The 19,974-nt window shown below is 36.2% G+C and overlaps 1 protein-coding gene and 1 long non-coding RNA gene across 2 annotated transcripts in view; one reads left to right on the forward strand and one right to left on the reverse strand.

Moving 5' to 3' along the window:
- Positions 1–446: 446 nt before the first annotated feature.
- LOC123880733 lies at positions 447–18,766 on the forward strand. Its single transcript, XR_006799328.1, has 3 exons — positions 447–457; positions 2,933–2,936; positions 18,706–18,766. It is a non-coding gene; the product is annotated as an uncharacterized LOC123880733 (long non-coding RNA).
- The window catches only part of LOC123880730 (tyrosine-protein phosphatase corkscrew-like), a 38,996-nt gene continuing 22,616 nt past the window's right edge, over positions 3,595–19,974 (reverse strand). The window contains exons 3-12 of the mRNA XM_045929029.1: positions 11,193–11,360; positions 9,937–10,090; positions 9,158–9,301; positions 7,419–7,550; positions 6,935–7,062; positions 6,467–6,628; positions 5,852–5,962; positions 5,628–5,718; positions 4,490–4,638; positions 3,595–3,892 (exon numbers count right to left, since the gene is read on the reverse strand). Coding sequence (XP_045784985.1) covers positions 3,872–3,892; positions 4,490–4,638; positions 5,628–5,718; positions 5,852–5,962; positions 6,467–6,628; positions 6,935–7,062; positions 7,419–7,550; positions 9,158–9,301; positions 9,937–10,090; positions 11,193–11,360 — 1,260 coding nt within the window. The 3' untranslated portion in view covers positions 3,595–3,871. The remainder of the gene's footprint in view (positions 3,893–4,489; positions 4,639–5,627; positions 5,719–5,851; positions 5,963–6,466; positions 6,629–6,934; positions 7,063–7,418; positions 7,551–9,157; positions 9,302–9,936; positions 10,091–11,192; positions 11,361–19,974) is intronic.

The following is a 19,974-nucleotide window of genomic DNA, read 5'->3' on the forward strand; positions in this document are numbered from 1 at the left end:
CCAATATTACAATTTTGGTGTTTTGCGATATAATGAAAGATTACTTCGGTCCTACCACAAAATACCAAACCCAAAATATCGAAGTTTAAAAGCATTAAATTTTAACGGTCTTTTAAATTTTTAGGGCTTCTTGAATATTTTAAGAAGCTTTTAAATTTTCAGGCCCTGTATCCTTAAAATTTCAGAGACCTTTCGTATATTATCTAATATTTCAATTTAGTTTAAATCAATTAGTTGCGTTTTTTTAATCATCATAGCGATTTCGCGTAAATGCGCTTTGACTTTACCCGATTTTGCAATTTGCGTTTTTGGTGTTATGCATCTCTTACCGTTACCATTCATAAAATAACTGTACTGTAATACAGTAGGTATACATTTTTTTTGCTGCAGTTGTCTGAATTAAAGGATTTGATCTTATTTTTTAAATGTTGTACAATTTTTGTCAATACATATTTATGTATTAACTTTTGTAATTGAAAACCGTATATTATACCTTAATGGGAAGATCTTCCTTGATTTTTGACGGATCCAGTGTAGATATTTTATTTGTTTCTGTTACTATACAAACACTCTTATTATATATTACTATTATTGTACCTTTTGCACTTACACATCATTTTTAAAGAGGTTTGATTTTTTCTTGGCTTACTTAAAAGATAAACAAATTATAAAAACCTTCTCGGAGAAACGTGTATACGAAGTTTTGCTCGGCGCTCTAGAACTTCTGGAGTTAAGATTTTCAGTACATAAATCATGATTTCATTTTTAGTCAGTCTTGGTAACTAGCTTCTATGGATCACGTTCGTGCGACTCTTACACATTTTTCTAGAATGAATCTACTTGTTTACCTTTTAAATCAGTTAAGGAAAAATAAATTCTACCTACCTATTTTTCTTTTTGTAAAATAATGTACTAAAATTAATTTGTACTTACCCGTTTTTAATCCTATTTTGACGCTCTCAGTCTGCTACTACCACTTTAACTGCATCTTTGATAGTGCAAGTAATTTAATAGATAACTCCATAAATTTTCCCAAATAAATAGTCACTTGACTGTTTATTTGGGAAACTTTATCGAGCGAGTCGAACTCATACACGAAGGGTTCCGTACCATCGTACAACACATAACTGATATAACATTACGTACTTTTTAAATTTTATTATTTTGAGTGGCAGCCATTTCGTTTCGCCATCTTGGTTTTTAATAATTTTTTTGTTATAGCGCCAATAGAAATACACTCGGTGATAATTTCAACTCTCTACCTATTACCGTTTATGAGATATGAGTCCGCTGACAGGCAGACTAATGAACATCGCAGGCATAGTAATAGAGCCCCGTTGGCACCTTTGGTTACGGAACCCTAAAAAGGAACGGTTTAGTAAATTCGAGCGCATTCCAGCCTCAAACATGGCCAGCTTTTGCAGCTGTTTGTGTATTATTATCAACTTTTCGAAACGATTCCACTTAAAGGTGCCCACGCACTATAACTGAACTGCAGCGCAACTGCGCGTCGCGGCAGCGCCCCGCATGATATTCTCTCCAGCCGCCAGGCGGCTACCGTGTGGCGCGTCACTGCCGCGCGTCGCGGCTGGAGACAATATCGTACGGGGCGCTGCCGCGACGCACAGTTGCACTGCAGTTCAGTTCGAGTGCGTGGGCACCTTAAGTATCATACGTAAACTGAATCCTTTAATTACTTACCACAAAGTCTAAAACTGAGTTGCATAAACTTAATTTATTTGACTTAGATTAGTATCTTTGAAAAAGGTATGATGAACTGTCGTTGATTTTGATATTGTGCGAAAAATCGGAAAATGGTAAATTGAAAAGTTGATGGTAATGGGCTTATATTCTATATACCTACTGAAAGCACTTAGGTACCTACCTATATAAATACAGTAAAAATATCAATGTATTAGAATAATATTATATAGCTTTGGAATTGTAAAGGTATATTTTTGCATTCCTTCTTTGTTTACCATAATTTATTTTAGAATATTTTAATTTATATGTTTATGAAGTAAGTTCTTTTTATATAAAAACATAAATGAAAGTATTTCAAATGTATTGCGATTGTTTTAAGTGATTTGGTACTCTCCGTATACTACATAAATATTGTGCCAAAAAAAATTGAATGTCGTATTTTTTTTAAGATAACGCACATTTACCAGGCAACAAAAATTTTGAAAAATATTTAAGTAACTGAGTTTAAAAAAATTATTTGCAACATTAAGCAGCTTGAAGCTGAAAAGATTAAATTATTTGTTGTTATTCTAAATACTTTGTATTCTTATTTAGTTTTTAAGAGTTAATTTTATATGATTAGGTTAAACCAAAATAGCTTCAAAATGTTTTAATGTGGAATTAAATATATACACGTCAAGTTAGTTTTCTGTTTTATTTATAAATTTAAATTCTCCTGAAGGTTATCTGGTGGGAGGCTACGGCCGTGGCTAGTTACTACCATCATACTGGCAAGACCATGCTGCCAATCAAATTAGCGTTCCGGTACTAGGCTGCGTAGAAACCAATAAGGGTACGATTTAATAAAAACTGCCATAACCCTTCCACATTAGTCCATTTGCATCTTAAACTGCACCATCACTTACCACCACGTGATATTGGAGTCAAGGACTTACTTATGATGGAATAAAAAATATGTTAAAAGAAAATTGATGATACTTGTTAGTTAGTTACCTAGTTGCTGTGTTTTCAGACCTTAATTTCACCTCGAAGTGATTTCATAGTCGAACCCGTGACCCCATAAATAGAAGTGTCAATTCTAGTGTAAATACCTAGTGTCTCTGATAGGCATATACCATTAAAACTCTATTCGAATAGTATAAGGATGGTATTCCAATGATACGTCATAAAATTACGCAGCAGGAAGTGACGTCATGAAGGGATGCTAGTTCGGAGAACTGCACAGCAGGCAAGTTTTCACGGTAACAAGATACCTGTAAGTATACTAATTACAACTCTAGTAAATATATAGATATATAAATAAATAGATAGGTAGGGTAAATAAATATAGCTCCATTATCTCCGAATGCTTTATGCTATAAATTCTATCACGTCGCTGAAGTCGCGTGCAAAAGCTACTTCAAAAAAGAAAAACCGGCCAAGTGCGAGTCAGACTCGCGCACCTAGGGTTCCGTACTCGGGTATTTTCCGACATTTTTCACGATAAATCAAAAACTGCTATGCTTAAAAATAAATATCTGTTTTAGAATGTGCAAATAAAGTCCTTTCGTATTATACCCCATTTGGTTTAGTTATACCCCACTTGGCTTAGTTATACCCCACTTGGTTTAGTTACTTGTGCTATAAGAGCTACCTACCTATCTGCCCATGATTCTAGGTTAACGGAGAGAACCCTATAGGTTTTCTTGACAGACACGACAGACAGACAGACGACCGGACAGACAGACAGGCAACAAAGTAATCCTATAAGGGCCCCGTTTTTCCTTTTGAGATACGGAACCCTAAAAATGGCGATTTACCTGGTTGAAACGTATACCTACTAACTAGGTACTTATAAGGTAAGTTCCATAACAAAATAAGGAATTAGAGAAGAAGGAGAAAAATAGGAAATAACAGAAAAAACACTGCTTTTATTAGAAAGTTACAATAAAGTTCGATAAATTAGCCATTTGCATAGCGATAGGTACATAGTATCACCTAACACTATTAGTATCTAACGTTGATTGCAGTCCAAACATAAATAATTATTGTTTGTTTTCTGAAGATTCTTAATTTTTAACTGATCACTATTAGTAGTTATAATATAATTATTATTACACGAACACTTTACTTAAAAGTCTTGTCTTATCTTAAATATCGCTTTGGTTCACTGTCTTTTGGTAAATCATCAGGCCTCCGAGGTATATACCTATAAAAACATTAACGTTTAATTATTATAACAGTTCATATGCTTTAGCTATAAATTCTATCACGCCGGTGAAGTCGCGGGCAAAAGCTACTTCCAAAAACGAAAAACCAGCCAAGTGCGAGTTAGTCTTGCGCACTGAGGGTTCCGTACTCGGGTATTTTTTCCAACATTTTGCACGATAAATCAAAAACTATTATACATAAAAATAAACAAAAATCTGTTTTAAAATGTGCAGGTAAAGCCCTTTCATATGATACCCCAATTGGTATCTTACTTTGAAAATTGAAACACATTTTAATTTTTTTAACGATGTAACCAACATTTTCGCGGTTTTCAGATTTATTCCTGTACTTGTGCTATAAGACCTACCTACTCGCCAAATTCATGATTCTAGGTCAACGGGAAGTACCATATAGGACGGACGGATGGACAGACAGACAGACAGACAGACAGACAGACAACAAAGTGATCCTATAAGGATTCCGTACCCCTACCCATACGTCACATCCCTCAGCAATGCAGGCAGAAGATGCAGAAAGGGAGAGTTCATAGGTACTGTTCGCATTGATGTCGGAACAACCTAGGTAGGAACATTACCTTTTTGCCAAATTTGATATTTCTGCTATCGATATAGCTCTGTAGGGCGAGGTATATGAACCGGTATTGCGCCTTGTTCTGGACCATGCCGCTGCGCTGCGCACGCACCAACTTCACAGTATTGTGCACGTCTATTTCACAGTGAACGCCTGGAATTTTACCATGAAATGATAACAAAGAAATGGGAATTAGCTCGCATTAAACTTATTCTTTCACCTGTGTTACATCAACAAACAAGTTGCGATACTAGTTTACGACAAAAAATGTAAAACAACAACAATGTCTTTTACAATATTTTACAAATTTTGTATACTATACAACTACTGTCATAACTTGTTTTTAGTGTAAACAAAAAATGGCAGTTGGTATAGGTTGGTGGGTACATACAACTTGCAGAATACAAATATTTTAGACCTTTGGTGTATAAAATTACGCATGTTAGAAACCATTTGCATTACAAGAAATATGCACTTTTAGGCTTAAATTTAGAAGTACATATTTTAAAATCTAGTTAATAAAGAATTACCTAACATAAATTTCCAAATGACATTCAACTTGTTTTAAACAAATAGTTTCTAATAAAACCATTCTATATAGAATAATATGTAATAAACTTTCGCGTATAGCATTTTTATCATAAAGAAAACAGCTGCTTGCAAGATTATAGAGAAAATAAATCGCAAACAAAGAAAGGAAAATGTCGCAATGCTTTACAATTCGCAATCATATAAATTCGCATAGAAGTTCAAATATCTGTACACACACGAATAAAGCTACAGCCACACCTGCGCGTCTAGAACGCGGAATGGAGAATGCGATGCGGGAGCGTCCACGATGAGAATCTATACGTCCGTCGCACTTACGCGATTACAATGCTTTTGCACACCTTATTGCACCTTCCTCACAAACCTTATTTATCAGTGGATTGTTGGTGAAGTTTCTCATTACTAGACGCGTCCTACTCTACAGATGCGGTCAAGTCGCGTTGTAGTCACGTAGGTGTGCATTGGACCATTAAATATCGTGGGAGAAGACCGCTGCGCAGCTGACGTTCCCGCTTGACAGTCGCTTTGGTGCGCAGGTTTGTATGATGCTTAAATCTAAGAGGTTACCCAATGTGAAAAATAGTGTTTCTTACCAGATTGTTTTATTTTATCAATGAGCATGTCTAGGACGATGAATGTGCCAGTTCTGCCGACGCCCGCTGAACAATGCACGCATAAAATATTCTGAAATTAAAGAGAAAGTGGAATAAGAACATTGTATACTTTCGGCAGAATGTGACAATACGTGGATATAAGTATTTGCATATTCAAGTTGATTGAGATGCTTGGCCTAAAACAGCAGTAACTTTAACTTTACCTGTTCTGGAGCGTCCTTTTCTTGAGTGATGCGATACATTCTTCTGTTAATATCGTCTATAAAAGCTAGAACTCCTTCGGGTTCTAAGGGTGTGCCGTGGTCAGCCCAAGCCTATAACAATGATACGTAGTGAATGAGGTTGGTGGTTTGCTTCATGAATTGGTAAAGGTATTTATGAAATTAAATTAAATACATATGTAAAGTAATACCTATCCATTTAACAACTTGCATCATCATTGCACATAATGAAATGGCCCGATATACGCTGACGCAACAGAGTGCTTAAGTTTTTAATTATTATCTAAAAGCTTAGAAAGAATGTACCTAGTGGTTAACATTTTGGTTTCTAATTTGGGTGATTCAGAGTTCGATCTCGGTATACAAGCCTATAACTTTAACGGAGTTAAATATTATCACTTGCTTTACCGGTAAAGGAAAACATCGTATGGAAATCGAGGAATGAGAGTTTTCCTTGTTGTTCTTAAAGCTTTGTGAAGTATGTCAATCCGCCCTTAGCCAGTGGTAGGTTAGGTTAGGTTTTTTTTTTTTTAAAAAAAAGGTTAGGTTATGGGTTGAGATGTAGATGATGATAATGATGTGTGTTAAGCCACTTACCGTATATTGATACTGGTAGATGGTTCTACATGTGTTCTTGTCTGAGACATCGAATTCTCTGAGAAGGTAGTCCTCATAACAAGTTTCTGATATAGACTTCACGGTCAAGTCATCGTAACGTTCCTCGTGCCCTGACAGTGGCCAGTAGCGCTCGCATTTTTTCTGTAAACAAAATCCTATTGTTAACTAATTTTATTCTGTCGAATGGGATCAATTATCCATACCTACTAATAATATTATTAATGTGAAATTGTGTTTGTCTGTTTGTCTGTCTGTCTGCAACAGCAAAGATGGTAACAAGTCTTGACTAGCCCAGCCAGTCTCACCGAACTAGAACAGCTACTCTATTTTAGAAATTATTATTTATAAAATTAACTCTACCGGCCCATCGTTCCCGGTTACTACAACAGGAGGTACAATTAGTTCTACAATAGAAGTAGGTTTTATTTTTAAACAACTTTTAATTACCTTTCCTTTCTCAACCTCGTTAGTGATCATTGCAATAACTCTAATATCTTCTTGCCAGAGCATTCGCCAGAAATCATCTCTCGTGTTTGTGAGACATCCCTGTGTTGCTATGTACAATTTATCTTTCACTGGAATTATAAAAATAAAAACAAATTACTCCGTTGAAACCAAGAAGGAATCGAGTAAGGGGAACACAAATTAACATACAAAGAAGAGTGGGTTACAATGGGATTGCCAGAACGATTAAAGGTTTTCCTCAAAATACATAAGTGGTTTTCTCAATGGCGACCTCAATTTCTAAAAAGTTAACGGAAAGCTGATTTTTGGGATCAATCTAGAGATATTAAGTACCTATGTTGCTCAAAGGAAAATGTTTAAGTCCCCATCAATTGGAGTGCCGCTAAAAATTTTATACCGGGTCATATGACAACACAAAATGTTTTTGTAAAGTTAGGTCAGAAGGAACATTGTTGTTAAAACTTACTTAAATAACGACAATGGTTGCCATTAATTTTGTCCAGTCTCATGCATCGCTTTACCTCTTGAAGCGCGTCGTCTGATAAGGATTTGGAGACCAGAGGCATCGTCTTTTTTGTGTCACTTCTGAGTATTAAGGCTATAACAAATTAAATAAAAGCTTAGCTTAATAACTATAGTGCCCACCGTTAAAGGCTTGTTTTGATGAATTTCCGTTCGTACTGCAGTAAACCTGGTAAATTCTCTGACAGAATAAAATTGATATAGTACGCAACTGGGTCGAGATGGCAATCGAGGTGGGAACACCAGCACAGCCCCCGCTTTAACCATGGTACGAGAAAGCGCGGGTGGCGTACGCGTGTGCGGGGGGTCCCCCCCCCCCCCCATGTACATATAACTTCCCGTCGCGTACTTTAAATATAATAAGGTACTATAAGTATAAGTATTATTAGGTATAAATCAAATGTCAAACAAGTTTGTCTTCAACGAATCATACGACAATGCAAACGCAGTTCGAGAGGTAACAGAAAATAGAGTTTTCAACATGTTTTTATGTAAATGTTTTGTCAGTGCAAACTCAGTACGGTTAGGTCGATTAATCTAGTATCTTCATTTATCACAGTAAAATGTAAATTGATGGCGTCAGTATACAATGCTTTTAATATTGATAGGTAAATACATTACCTGTATTTGTATAAACAAAGGACTACGTGATTTTGAAGGTGTACGTATGGCGCAGTATACGCAAATTATTCAGACTTGATCCTTACTATTCTATGGCGTCCTCGATCTCATTAGTATGGCATTAACGCACGTCTATGGAATGAGACAATGAACATAATTTTCCTTGTCCAAGAGCAAATCATCGATTCGTTCGAAGCGTTATGTATTAGGCATTTATTTTACAACTCTTGAGTATCTGGCAGGAGTGAATAGCTATTTTCTAGGTAAGCGCGCTCTAAATTGTTGATCTCATTATTGGGCGAAATTTTTGGAAAAGATGAAAGTTTTGAACCACAGAGAAAATTGTGCCGCAGTTCTCGGTCTATTGTTTATACAATTGCCATTGCTGCTACGCCTAAACAGGATCTGTTGCCGTGAACTTGCCACACAAGGTCCTTGGCTGCACTGCGTGCTATTGTTGGCAATTATTGTTACTTTGTTTCATGTAATTGCGTATAAACTATTAACGACACGATATAATCAAGAACCTTTATCACTAAGAACAACTAACGTTTGGTTTACCCACGGTATCAATTCGTAATCGGCGGATATTCCGTCCTCAAGGTTTATGTACCTAGAAAATACTTCTGTACTAATATGGCTGAAAAATTTGAACTACCTACTGAGTACAGGACAGGTGTCCTCTCAGAATGTGATAAAAGCTTGTATCTATGGTATAGACAGACCCACACAACTTTTTGGGGTGCAAGTGGACCAAATTCCATCTTTAGAGGGACCAAAGTCAGACACTCCCAGTGCCATCACCACCCCCTTGAATGATGTAATACCTGTAGCCATTGGGTCCATTAGCCTGGAAACCAGCGTTGCTGCATCATTCATCAAATTACTGAAAAGCCACCAATGCAATGGCGGTCCCTCTGGTGTTACGAATGTTCAGGGATAACCCTGAATATTCGTACAGTACACGTCACACATAACATCAGGTGACCCACCTGCTCGTCGCCATCTTTAATTTAATTTTTTTTATTTATAACTCTACAGTTATATTTGAAAACGACTTACAATTTACACTGTTTAGGCTTTCATTGGAGGACTGTACAGAGCTTGTGGAGTCTCCGAGACGCGAAGATCGGATGTAGTTGGCGTTGATGTAGTCGGAGTCAGTACGGTCGCAACGCCTGCGCAACACGACACGAGTCTGGTCGTCTGAAATACGAAATAGCCTCTTTTGAAATTCACATTACATTTTCATGAAAGAAAGTAAGTACGTAAATTTCGGAATATACGAACGAATGACTACCCAATTGTAATGACAAAGTATTTTGATTGTTGGTTTGTCCTTCGAACTCGTCGCAACAGAGAAACGGATCGACGTGATTTTTTGCGTGGGTATAGTTAAAGTATAGTTACTTAACCCTGAAAAGTTACAGGTTTGCCCAGGATTGAGCCGCGTGGAGCCGCTCGATTCAGGCAGCGCAAGATCGGGGCTTAGCATGAAATTCCTTTAAACTATACAAGATACTTAATATGTCCAGCTGTGGACGTCTGTCGGTTGACGATGATGATACTCATTATTAAAGCAGGCACATTACGCTCATCTTCTCCCTCACTAAAAACTGTGCCAGTTTAACGCTGAGACGTCTCAGTCGCATACGACACCCGGAATCCTGAGACGCCTCTTACCTGACGTGGACGGCACCGCTAGGTTTTTAGTGGGTATGCTATATGAAGGCAACATCAAATGTATTGCTAGTGAGCCCCACATACCTGCTTTTGAGCGGCATGCGTAATTGCATTCTTACCAGCGGAAAAAAAGGTAGTAAATGGTAATAGGTACTAACATGGCAACACATTGCGATATCTGTTTTTGTTAGCATTCTCCAGCTTTAAGCCTTCTTTGGTTGTGTAAACATGGATGTCCTCAAGAACCCTCAGCGACTGAAACTCTCCGTCGAAACCACTGTAGTTATCTGGCTTTTTGTACTCATCCATTTCCTGAAAATGATTAATAACTACTTATGTAAAAAAAATAGCAATTTAACCTTACCCATACTCAACATTGAATGCAAATTGAGTAACATCACACTAATATTATACAGACGAAAGATGTACTGTGTATGTATGTTTGTTACGCTTTTACGCAAAAACTGCTAGACCGATTTGTCTCGGAATAAAGCTAGATTATAACTTGGACTAGCACTATTATTATGTATTACTATTATTTATTATACAACTATTCTACTTTTTATAACGATAAATCAAAGAGTTCCCACGCGATTAAAAAAACCGGCCAAGTGCGAGTCGGACTCATGCACCGAGGGTTCCGTATTCGGGTATTTTTTTCGACATTTTGCACGATAAATCAAAAACTATTATGCATAAAAATAAATCAAAATCTATTTTAGAATGTACAGGCAAAGCCCTTTCATATGATACCCCATTTGAAATAGTTACTTTGAAACATATTTTCTTTGAAAATTGAAACACATATTAATTTTTTTTAATGATGTAACCACAAATTCACGGTTTTCAGATTTATTCCTTTACTTGTGCTATAAGACATACGGTCTACCTGCCAAATTTCATGATTCTAGGTCAACGGGAAGTACCCTATAGGTTTCTTGACAGACAGACAGACAACAAAGTGATCCTATAAGGGTTCCGTTTTTCCTTTTGAGGTACGGAACTCTAAAAAACCTATATCCACGTGAACGTCTCGCTAGTTAGTATTAGTATTAATTAAATCTCTTTGTCACGCGCTGCCATGACGGCGCACGTGACAAATCTAGTCGTTTCACAGCCCATGTAGGCTACCTACAATTGACGCCCGTCAATGTAGGCGAAGCCTCGAAGTGAATTATACTATAGGTTTATTTCAACACTAGCGACCCGCCCCGGCTTCGCACGGGTGGATACTACCACGAAAAATCCTATCTATTTTCCGGGATAAAATATAGCCTATACGGATTCGGAAGAATCCCTCTAAGTAATGGTAAAAGAAATTTTGAAATCGGTCCAGTAGTTTTTGAGCCTATTCAATACAAACATACAAAAATACAAATGTTTCCTCTTTATAATATTAGTATAGATTACTAACCTGAACTTTCTTGTCAATTTCGTGAGCCCTCAGACAGGTTCCGCTGACTGGCTGCAGCAGGCGCAGTACGTCGCCCGACGTCTCTATCATGGGATACGCGCGGAAATGCTCGATCAGCCCCACCAGGTCGTCGAACTGCTCACCACTACCAACGTCGTATTTGTTTTGCTGTAACGGAAAAGTGAATTTTAAAAAAGGTCAGTAAAAGTGGTCAGGTGCAAATCGGACTGGCACACGAAGGGTTCCGCACCATAGTATAAGAAATCAACCAGTAATTCAAAACCGGCCAAGTCCGAGTCAGACTCGCGCACTGAGGGTTCCGTACTCGGGTATTTTTTCCAAAATTTTGTACGATAAATCAAAAAATATTATACATAAAAATAAATAAAAATCTATTTGAGAATGTATAGGTAAAGCCCTTTGATATGATACCCCACTTGGTATAGTTATCTTACTTTGAAAATTGAAACACATTTTAATTTTTTTTTTCAATGATATAACCACAAATTCCTGTACTTGTGCTATAAGACGTACCTACCTGCCAAATTTCATGATTCTAGGTCAACGGGAAGTACCCTATGGGTTTCTTGACAGACACGACGGTCGCGGACGGACGGATGGACGGACAGACAGACAGACAACAAAGTGATCCTATAAGGGTTCCGTTTTTCCTTTTGAGGTACGGAACCCTAAAAAAATATAAGTATATTGCAATTTACAGCGTATGTCGGGTATTAGCTCTATATTCTCCCATTGCCGGATCTTCTCTCGGAATGTGAAGGGTTTGGCCGTAGTACTATACCAGCCAAGTGCGGAATGGCCGACAATTGCCCAGTAACAATTATTCTTTTAATGTAACAATTTTATCACATTAGTGTAATTACTATAGTAAAGGATGATTATATGGTTCGATACGACACCGTATTATATGATGCGTGAACATGAAAGATTCAAGCGAAAGACCTGCTCAAACAATCGGTAACTTTACATGACTCTGATACGTCATACGAGTATCACACTAATTATATAAAGGCGTAAGTTTGTATGTGTGTGTGTGTGTGTGTGTGTGTGTGTGTATTTGTTACTCCTTCGCGCAAAAACTCCTGGACGGATTTGGCTGAAATTTGGAATGGAGATAGATAATATCCTGGATTAGCACATAGGCTACTTTTTATCCCGGAAAATCAATGAGTTCCCACGGGATTTCAAAAAACCACGCGGGCGAAGTCGCGGGCATCGGCTAGTTCAGTATATACTTAGAGTATGTATTTAAGAAAAATCTGATTCTAATCAAGAAAAAGGTGCCTACCTTCCTAAACAAATACGTTATATCCCAACTTTATCAAATACGAGTTCCTTATTTGTCTTTTTTTAATATTTGAGAGGAAACTAAACATTTGATATAATGGTTTGTTTGTTTTTTGTGTCCTTAAGCTAAATTTTTGAAGGTTGTATGGTTGGAGGTAAAACATGTTTAAAGATGATAAGGATATTGAGTTGTCGGCTATCTACAACTGCTAACTTCCTAGTAGGTAGGTAGGTATTAACTGTTAGTTAACTATAAACAACTATAAATTGTACCACAATTTACCAGTAGTTAGAAACGACTTCATCCACACAAAATAACTTATGTGAAACCTTCACGCAAATACCAACAAAGTGTTGATACAAACATTAATTTTATATACCTGCATAATTTTTTTACATGTACACAATGTAGATACATAATTATTTTACATTTTGTGTAATGGTCTTCCAAAATCGTGAAAAAGAAGCACGGAAAAGAATATAAAGATATGAATGTACAAAGTAGGAAGGTATATCCCTAGACAAACTTTCACTTGCACCTAATTACGCTAACCTTTAACATATCGAAGAGGATAAGATAAATAAAATGACGCGAGTGAAATTATAAAGGTCTGTCGATATCTTTCGTGCCAGAGAGATACATGTATACTATATATACCTAGAGGTCGCGATGTTCTGAAAACTGCGTCAATCGTTCAGTTTGAACAACAGAGTAAGGGTCCAGCCGTGTTTTTGACTATTCAGTAAATGAGCGCGGGACCTACCCTCCTTTACTCTATGAAGTAATCGAAATTGTATCGCTATCTTTACATATCCTGTTTCATTGTAACAAGAACCAAAGAGATAATACTGTATACTAGCTATTGGCCACGATTTCATTCCAGAAAATGAATTTATAATAATTTTTTCCGCGAATATAAATATTAAATTTTTCTGGTTAGGTTCCAGTATCATTCTAGTATGAGAAACTAAACTAACTATCGTGAACTAAAAGTAATAGATCCAATAAGATTTTTTTATCTCAATATTACTATTTGTTCCAAAACAACGATCTCTTTGTACTGTATAATTCGTAGGTAAGTAACGAACATTTTTTGTGTTTTATATAATAGGACTAGCGGAAACCCGGTGTGTGCTACTACGCTAAAAAAAGAATGTGCCTAATGCATTGTTTTAGGTACCTAAAACCATCTTCGCTTTATTGTCTTTCTAATCAAACCGCTTGGGGCACATCAGTTGGATGGTTTTGAAATCTATGACGAACATAGCTAGAAACCTTTTTTGTGTTTTATTAGAATTAGACACAATTATGATGTATTAGAAAAACATCAATATTCAATTTTAAAATTACAAACAGAAAGTATAAAGCACATATATAGAAACAAATTTAAACAGCTAGTTATAGATTAAATATTTCCATTTCAGATTACATTTACTTGTGATTGAAGAGGTTATTTATCAGTGCTTATGTTTGAAGTGATTCTTCACGTACACGGCACGACGTGCTGTCTGGTTCTATCTACATTAGTATAAATACACTTGTCCTGACTGACTGATACATATTAATTTAGAAGATAATGTACAGTCGGCCTCAGAATTCGAGTAGCAATCCCGCGTAACTATTGCACCAAAAACCAGTCGCAATTATCACGGTTTTCTATAAACACGTTACACACGTATGCGTTGAAACACACAGAGAGCGCATGACCGTGCACCAGAACATGATTATTATTAAGGTGCTAAACGACTTACGGCCTGTAACTGTACCTACAGTCCAAAACACTGAAGTTAGAAATGTGAATTAGTAGATTCTTTTAAAGATTTTTTGGAAATTCTACCCCTGACAATTTTAAATAGTCGATAGTAATGTACCTAAAGGTCCGTCATTTTTAGGGCTCTGAGTAGGTACCTACTCGAAGGGTAAAAACGGAGCCCTATTCGTGTCACTCTGTTTGTCTAATCACAAACGAGCCTATGTTTTCTGTACGACTCTATAAATCTAGTACGGAAAACATAGGTTCGTTTGGGACTGGTTGGTCAATCAAAATGGTTAACGCCCACTAACTTTTTCTCTTTGTCATTTGTAAGGGATTGCGTAATACAGAGAGCGCTGTATTAATTTCCCTCCGTGGATAGAGTATACACACTGTGGTCTGCTTCTCTGTGGTCTACAACTCAATGTTCGCATCTGCAAAAACTTGTTCAATATAATTGGTTTAGTTGTTACTTGTTGAGCACAGCGTCTACAGATTCCCTCGGACGGTGAATTTTCCCAGATACCTACGTCACTGATTGCATTCCATGTAGGGTAATTGTTTTTGTAATTATCCGAACCGTGTCACGCATCTGCAATTATTATTATTGTAGGCTCTTTATATTAACCAATAGAGCTATTGAGATTATTATTAATAACTATGACACGCCCCAGCTCTACTCAACTGGGCTTTCATCATTATATCAATCCATGATAGCTAAGTTCTTAGTTTTCTCTTGATGTTTAACCAACCTATCTATTTGTTTACAAGTTGGTACCTATATTAGTTCCTCTCACAAGTAGGTACCTATTTTAATACTAAATGGAAAAAAAATCTGTGATTCCCGTTTAACAGGAGCAAAATTTGACAGCTTTCTTTTCACATAAAGTCACAGGATGAGAAGGGCAAATGAATCTATTGATATACCTACATGTTATTTTTTTTAAGCCTTTTTACTATTTGTATATACACGACCCCAAATGTTTGGCATAAACACGAAAAAGAATCAATTACTAATACGAAACTAAAATTTTCTAGAAACTACCATCTATAATTCAACGGACAAGAAATGTAAACATTAGGGTAATAAATTGTAACCTTTGAAGGACTCTCAAGATACATTGAACCATCTATTCGCTTCGATTCGAACAAATTAAACCTCTCAACACTTGGACCGATTTTGAAAACTTGTGGAAATGATTTGAAATATTGCTAAAAAGTACAATTTCGACGACTGAAATCTTACCTTTATGCTGAAGAACTATACGAAATACAAGCACACAGTTAGCGCATTTTATTTCTTTACATTTAATATCTGAACACTACGTCTGCGGGTTGGAAACACATCATTTGCGCAGCTGCCAGGTGCACACTGCACTTCCTAAGTTCACATTGTATATTGACCAATCATACGTCAAATATAACCTCCACAAGCGATATGATCACCTAGTACGATTGTCGCAGATCTATGCACTATTTGCATACCTACACGGCAGCGCTAACTTCATACGCATCGAGAAATCTGAGCTGAAGCTAGTCTAGGTCATGTAGATATGCACTGGTGACCTATTGTGCACTTGAGTCTAGGCTTTCCGCGCATGCCCTGTGTCCCAATAACTTCTCATGATTCATTTTATCCTAGTAGCCCTGATGCACAAAGTGGCAACGTTGCATTCTGTAGGGATGACGGGTGCACAAAGTGCAACTTACAAATTTTATGCTCTTATCTGCAAGTTCACTCAGACTCTTACTGTATTAAAGGAAAGGAGATTTGTTTGAATTCGATAAGTATATTTTTCACCGCATTCAAAAAAGGAGCAGGTTCTCAACTCATGCGTTTCTTATGTAAATACTTCTAAGAACTCTGGCTCAATTTGCGTATTTCTATTTTTATTCCATAGGGAAAATCCTTCAATGACATTTAAAAAAATTAACTTTGATAAAATAGTACCTGACTTCAAAAATAGATATTTTGTTATTGTCAAAGCGCCTAGGACAAATAATTAGGTACCAATGTACCTTCAGATCAAATATAAAAAGTAGAAATGGCCTAAAGCTATAATATCAAAAGGTGTTTAATTTCAACCAGCATAGCTTTAAAAAGTTAGCGGTGCGAGCCCGGAATCAAACCCCAGACCGTACGAATAGGTTTATTGTCTTAATCACATTATCTACTTATTACCAAATATCTGTATACTTAACTGTGCAATATATTATGTTCTCGGTTGCACTAATACTGCACCTTTGGAATAATCGACGTTCTTTATATAGATTTATTGTTTAGGTACTGTTTTTAACCCCCGACCCAAAAAGAGGGGTGTTATAAGTTTGACGTGTGTATCTGTGTATCTGTGTATCTGTCTGTGGCATCGTAGCGCCTAAACGAATGAACCGATTTTAATTTACTTTTTTTTGTTTGAAAGGTGGCTCGATCGAGAGTGTTCTTACCTATAATCCAAAAAAATTGGTTCAGCCGTTTAAGAGTTATCAGCTCTTTTCTAGTTTTCTTGTAGAAAAGAAGGTTAGATAACCGTTAGGTTCTTAATATTATGTCAATTGACAAATTTATGTCAAGCTGTCAAGATGCCTTCACTTGTCGGGGGTGTTATAAATTTTAATTTACACTTGTGTTGATATGCATTTCGTGCCGGGAACGTACGTACCGTACGTTGAAATACGGAATGCATACTAATAGGTAAATATCTTTCCTGTCATGTTATCCCGGTAACTTGTTGTATTCTATGTGCTTCTACGTTTACCTATATGATTGAAATTTATTTTTGCAATGATGATAGATCATTACACATATATATCATGTGAAAAATCACGCAAAACATGTAAGGCTTTAGCTGGACTTCGTCTGTGTTGGCGTTTGCTGACGCGCGGGTTCTGCCTTTTTGGAGTGTTTTTTTTGTTAGAAGTGGCCGGGTTTTGTGTTTTACTGGTGATTTTGGTGGTGGAACTGACTGGGAAGCGCTCGAAAGGGGTGCCGCGCGTGTGTCGGCGAGCGCCGGCACACACGAAGTTCATACTTATATAGTTTCCCTAACATGTAAATAACTACAAAGATTAGCCAATGCTAATCTTTGTAAAGCCAGACGAGAGAGAAAAAAAAACATCAGGAAAGTAGTAAGTTAAAGTTTTAACATTTCATTCTTCTATTATTTTAATTAATTAATCAATGTCGCAATTGTGCCGCATTGGCATAGTCAATAGTCATCGACCCAAACTAAGACAAGACTGTAAAGTGTGCAAGCAATAACACACGCATTAATTCGTGTGATAGAGCAAAATGTCCAGTTATTAAAATGTAAAACTCACTAGTGAAATGTCTGTGTTATGGATTGCTATCATATTAAGAATAATTTCAAACATAAGTACATGTGTTTGAAATTATTCTTATTTTTCAATTTTATTTAATGAATGAGCAATGCCACCTGTTATTTTTTTACAATTTGTTGATTTTAGTTAAATTCATATACATGATATTATTTTTCATATATTTCGAGGCAGTGGACTCTTCGGAGTAGATAGCGGAGGAAAAAAAAAAAAAAAAAAATGTAAAATCTTTATTCAGAGCTCTTTACAATTCCTTAACAGTAAAGTACGATAACAACTGCATTAGTTTCAAAACTGTGTTGCAGTTGTTAACGCCCACCTCCAGATTTACAAAAATTAGATACTCGAAAGGAAAAAGAACAATTTATAACAATATTAGAAATCAGTGCATGCTATGTTAAATTAATATGTGTGTTTGTGTGTGTGTGCGTGTGTGTGCGTGTGCGTGTGTGTGTGTGTGTGTGTGTGTGTGTGTGTGTGTGTGTGTGTGTGTGAGTGTGATGTCGGTAGTGTCTACAATGCGCCTGTATATCTGTTTTGATAGGTACATTATTTCAAAGTCACAAAATTTTCTGTGTCACTATACGAAAGTGTTTTTAGCCATTTAGTCGTAAGAATTTTGCAACTTCTGAGATTAACAGGATATATATTTAGGTAGTAATTTATTTTGTTATATATTATCGAGCTAGCTTTACTGTAATGCCTTGCTGCAAGTTCTGTTCTACATGGTTTTATTTGACACACTTTATCAAACCTTCTTTTATGTAAACAAAGGTCAGGGTTAAAACACTGCTCTTTGTGCTTGCGTATGATTACATGCAAAATGTAAAGTTGTCGAACTGTCATGACATCGCACAGTGAATACAGTTCACGCGTTGGAAATATTATTGGTTTTCCCAACATAACTTTTAGAACAGCTCTTTGAGCTCGTTCCAAGCGTAGAAGTAACGTTTTCCCGCAACTACCCCAGATAGTTATGCAGTAACATAATATTGACTGTACGAGAGCAAAATACACGGTTTTTAATGTGTTTATGTCCAGTATACATTTTAGGTTCCTAAATACGTAGATCATTTTTCTAGTTTGTCCAACAAGCTTATTGATATGAGGAGCCCATGATAATGTGCTGTCCAAAATTACTCCTAGATATTTTATGGAATTAACACGGTCAAGATTGTCACACCTACAAATAGCCAAATTCGAAAACGAAAACGAAAAATAGAAAACGTTCCGATTTCTGCATATTTTTCTTCCCCGTACTCGTACTTATATGGCTCTACGTATTTATATCAAGTATCAAGAGAGGAGTCTTTCGTTTTAACATAGTTCAAGAGTATAACACAATTTAAGATAATAGCGTGTTGTACGGTTGTACTTAATTTTATTGTATTGCATTCAATTGTATTCAAGCAATTTAGTTCCTTTAATTTGAGAAAGATTTAAATTAAAAATTAAAAAATGATCTATTTAAACAATCCAAAATGAAATCAAGATTTCTAAGTGATTAATATTATTAACTGCACCACGCCTTTAATGTACAATTCCTATATCACCAAACGCAAGCTTCTGCAGTCGAATGCATTCACTTGCATTTTGTTACCAGGCAATCAGATTTTCTATGAAGATGAAACTGCACTATTTCTGATGGGCGTGTACTTCCCTAACTAACGCGCACAACGTAGAAGGTACTTACAACCAATAAGAACAATAAGATAGTAATAATAGTAGTTCACTATAGAAATATTTTAATCACACAATATCCAATATCTACGAGTACCAATACGGAGGTACATAGGTACCTTATTATTATCTGACTAAACTAATAAAAATAAGGCCATAACCAGTAAGTAATTCTAATAGCTTAGGATATATATTTTTGTTGAAATGAGGCATGCTAACTAAATTTAGCTATAAACGCTTAAGCATTTTATACGTGTTATTTTCTTTTTTCTGTTAAAGACGCTTTTTTTTTCAACGAACGATTAAATTAGTAATTTTTACACATTCCTAACAACTTACAAAGATACAAAAACTTTCAAATTCTTTTGACGATTGAAAAATTTACCTGTAGAGTCCAAACTTTAAACAATACACTGGTAAACAAACAACAGTTTCATTTTTAACCCCCGACCCAAAAAGAGGGGTGTTATAAGTTTGACGTGTGTATCTGTGTATCTGTGTGTCTGTGTATCTGTGTATCTGTGTATCTGTGTATCTGTCTGTGGCATCGTAGCGCCTAAACGAATGAACCGATTTTAATTTAGTTTTTTTTGTTTGAAAGGTGGATTGATCGAGAGTGTTCTTAGCTATAATCTAAAAAAATTGGTTCAGCCGTTTAAGAGTTATCAGCTCTTTTCTAGTTTTCTTGTAGAAAAGAAGGT

The sequence above is a fragment of the Maniola jurtina genome, chromosome Z, assembly GCF_905333055.1.
Source record: "Maniola jurtina chromosome Z, ilManJurt1.1, whole genome shotgun sequence".
NCBI classification, from domain to species: Eukaryota; Metazoa; Arthropoda; class Insecta; order Lepidoptera; family Nymphalidae; genus Maniola; species Maniola jurtina.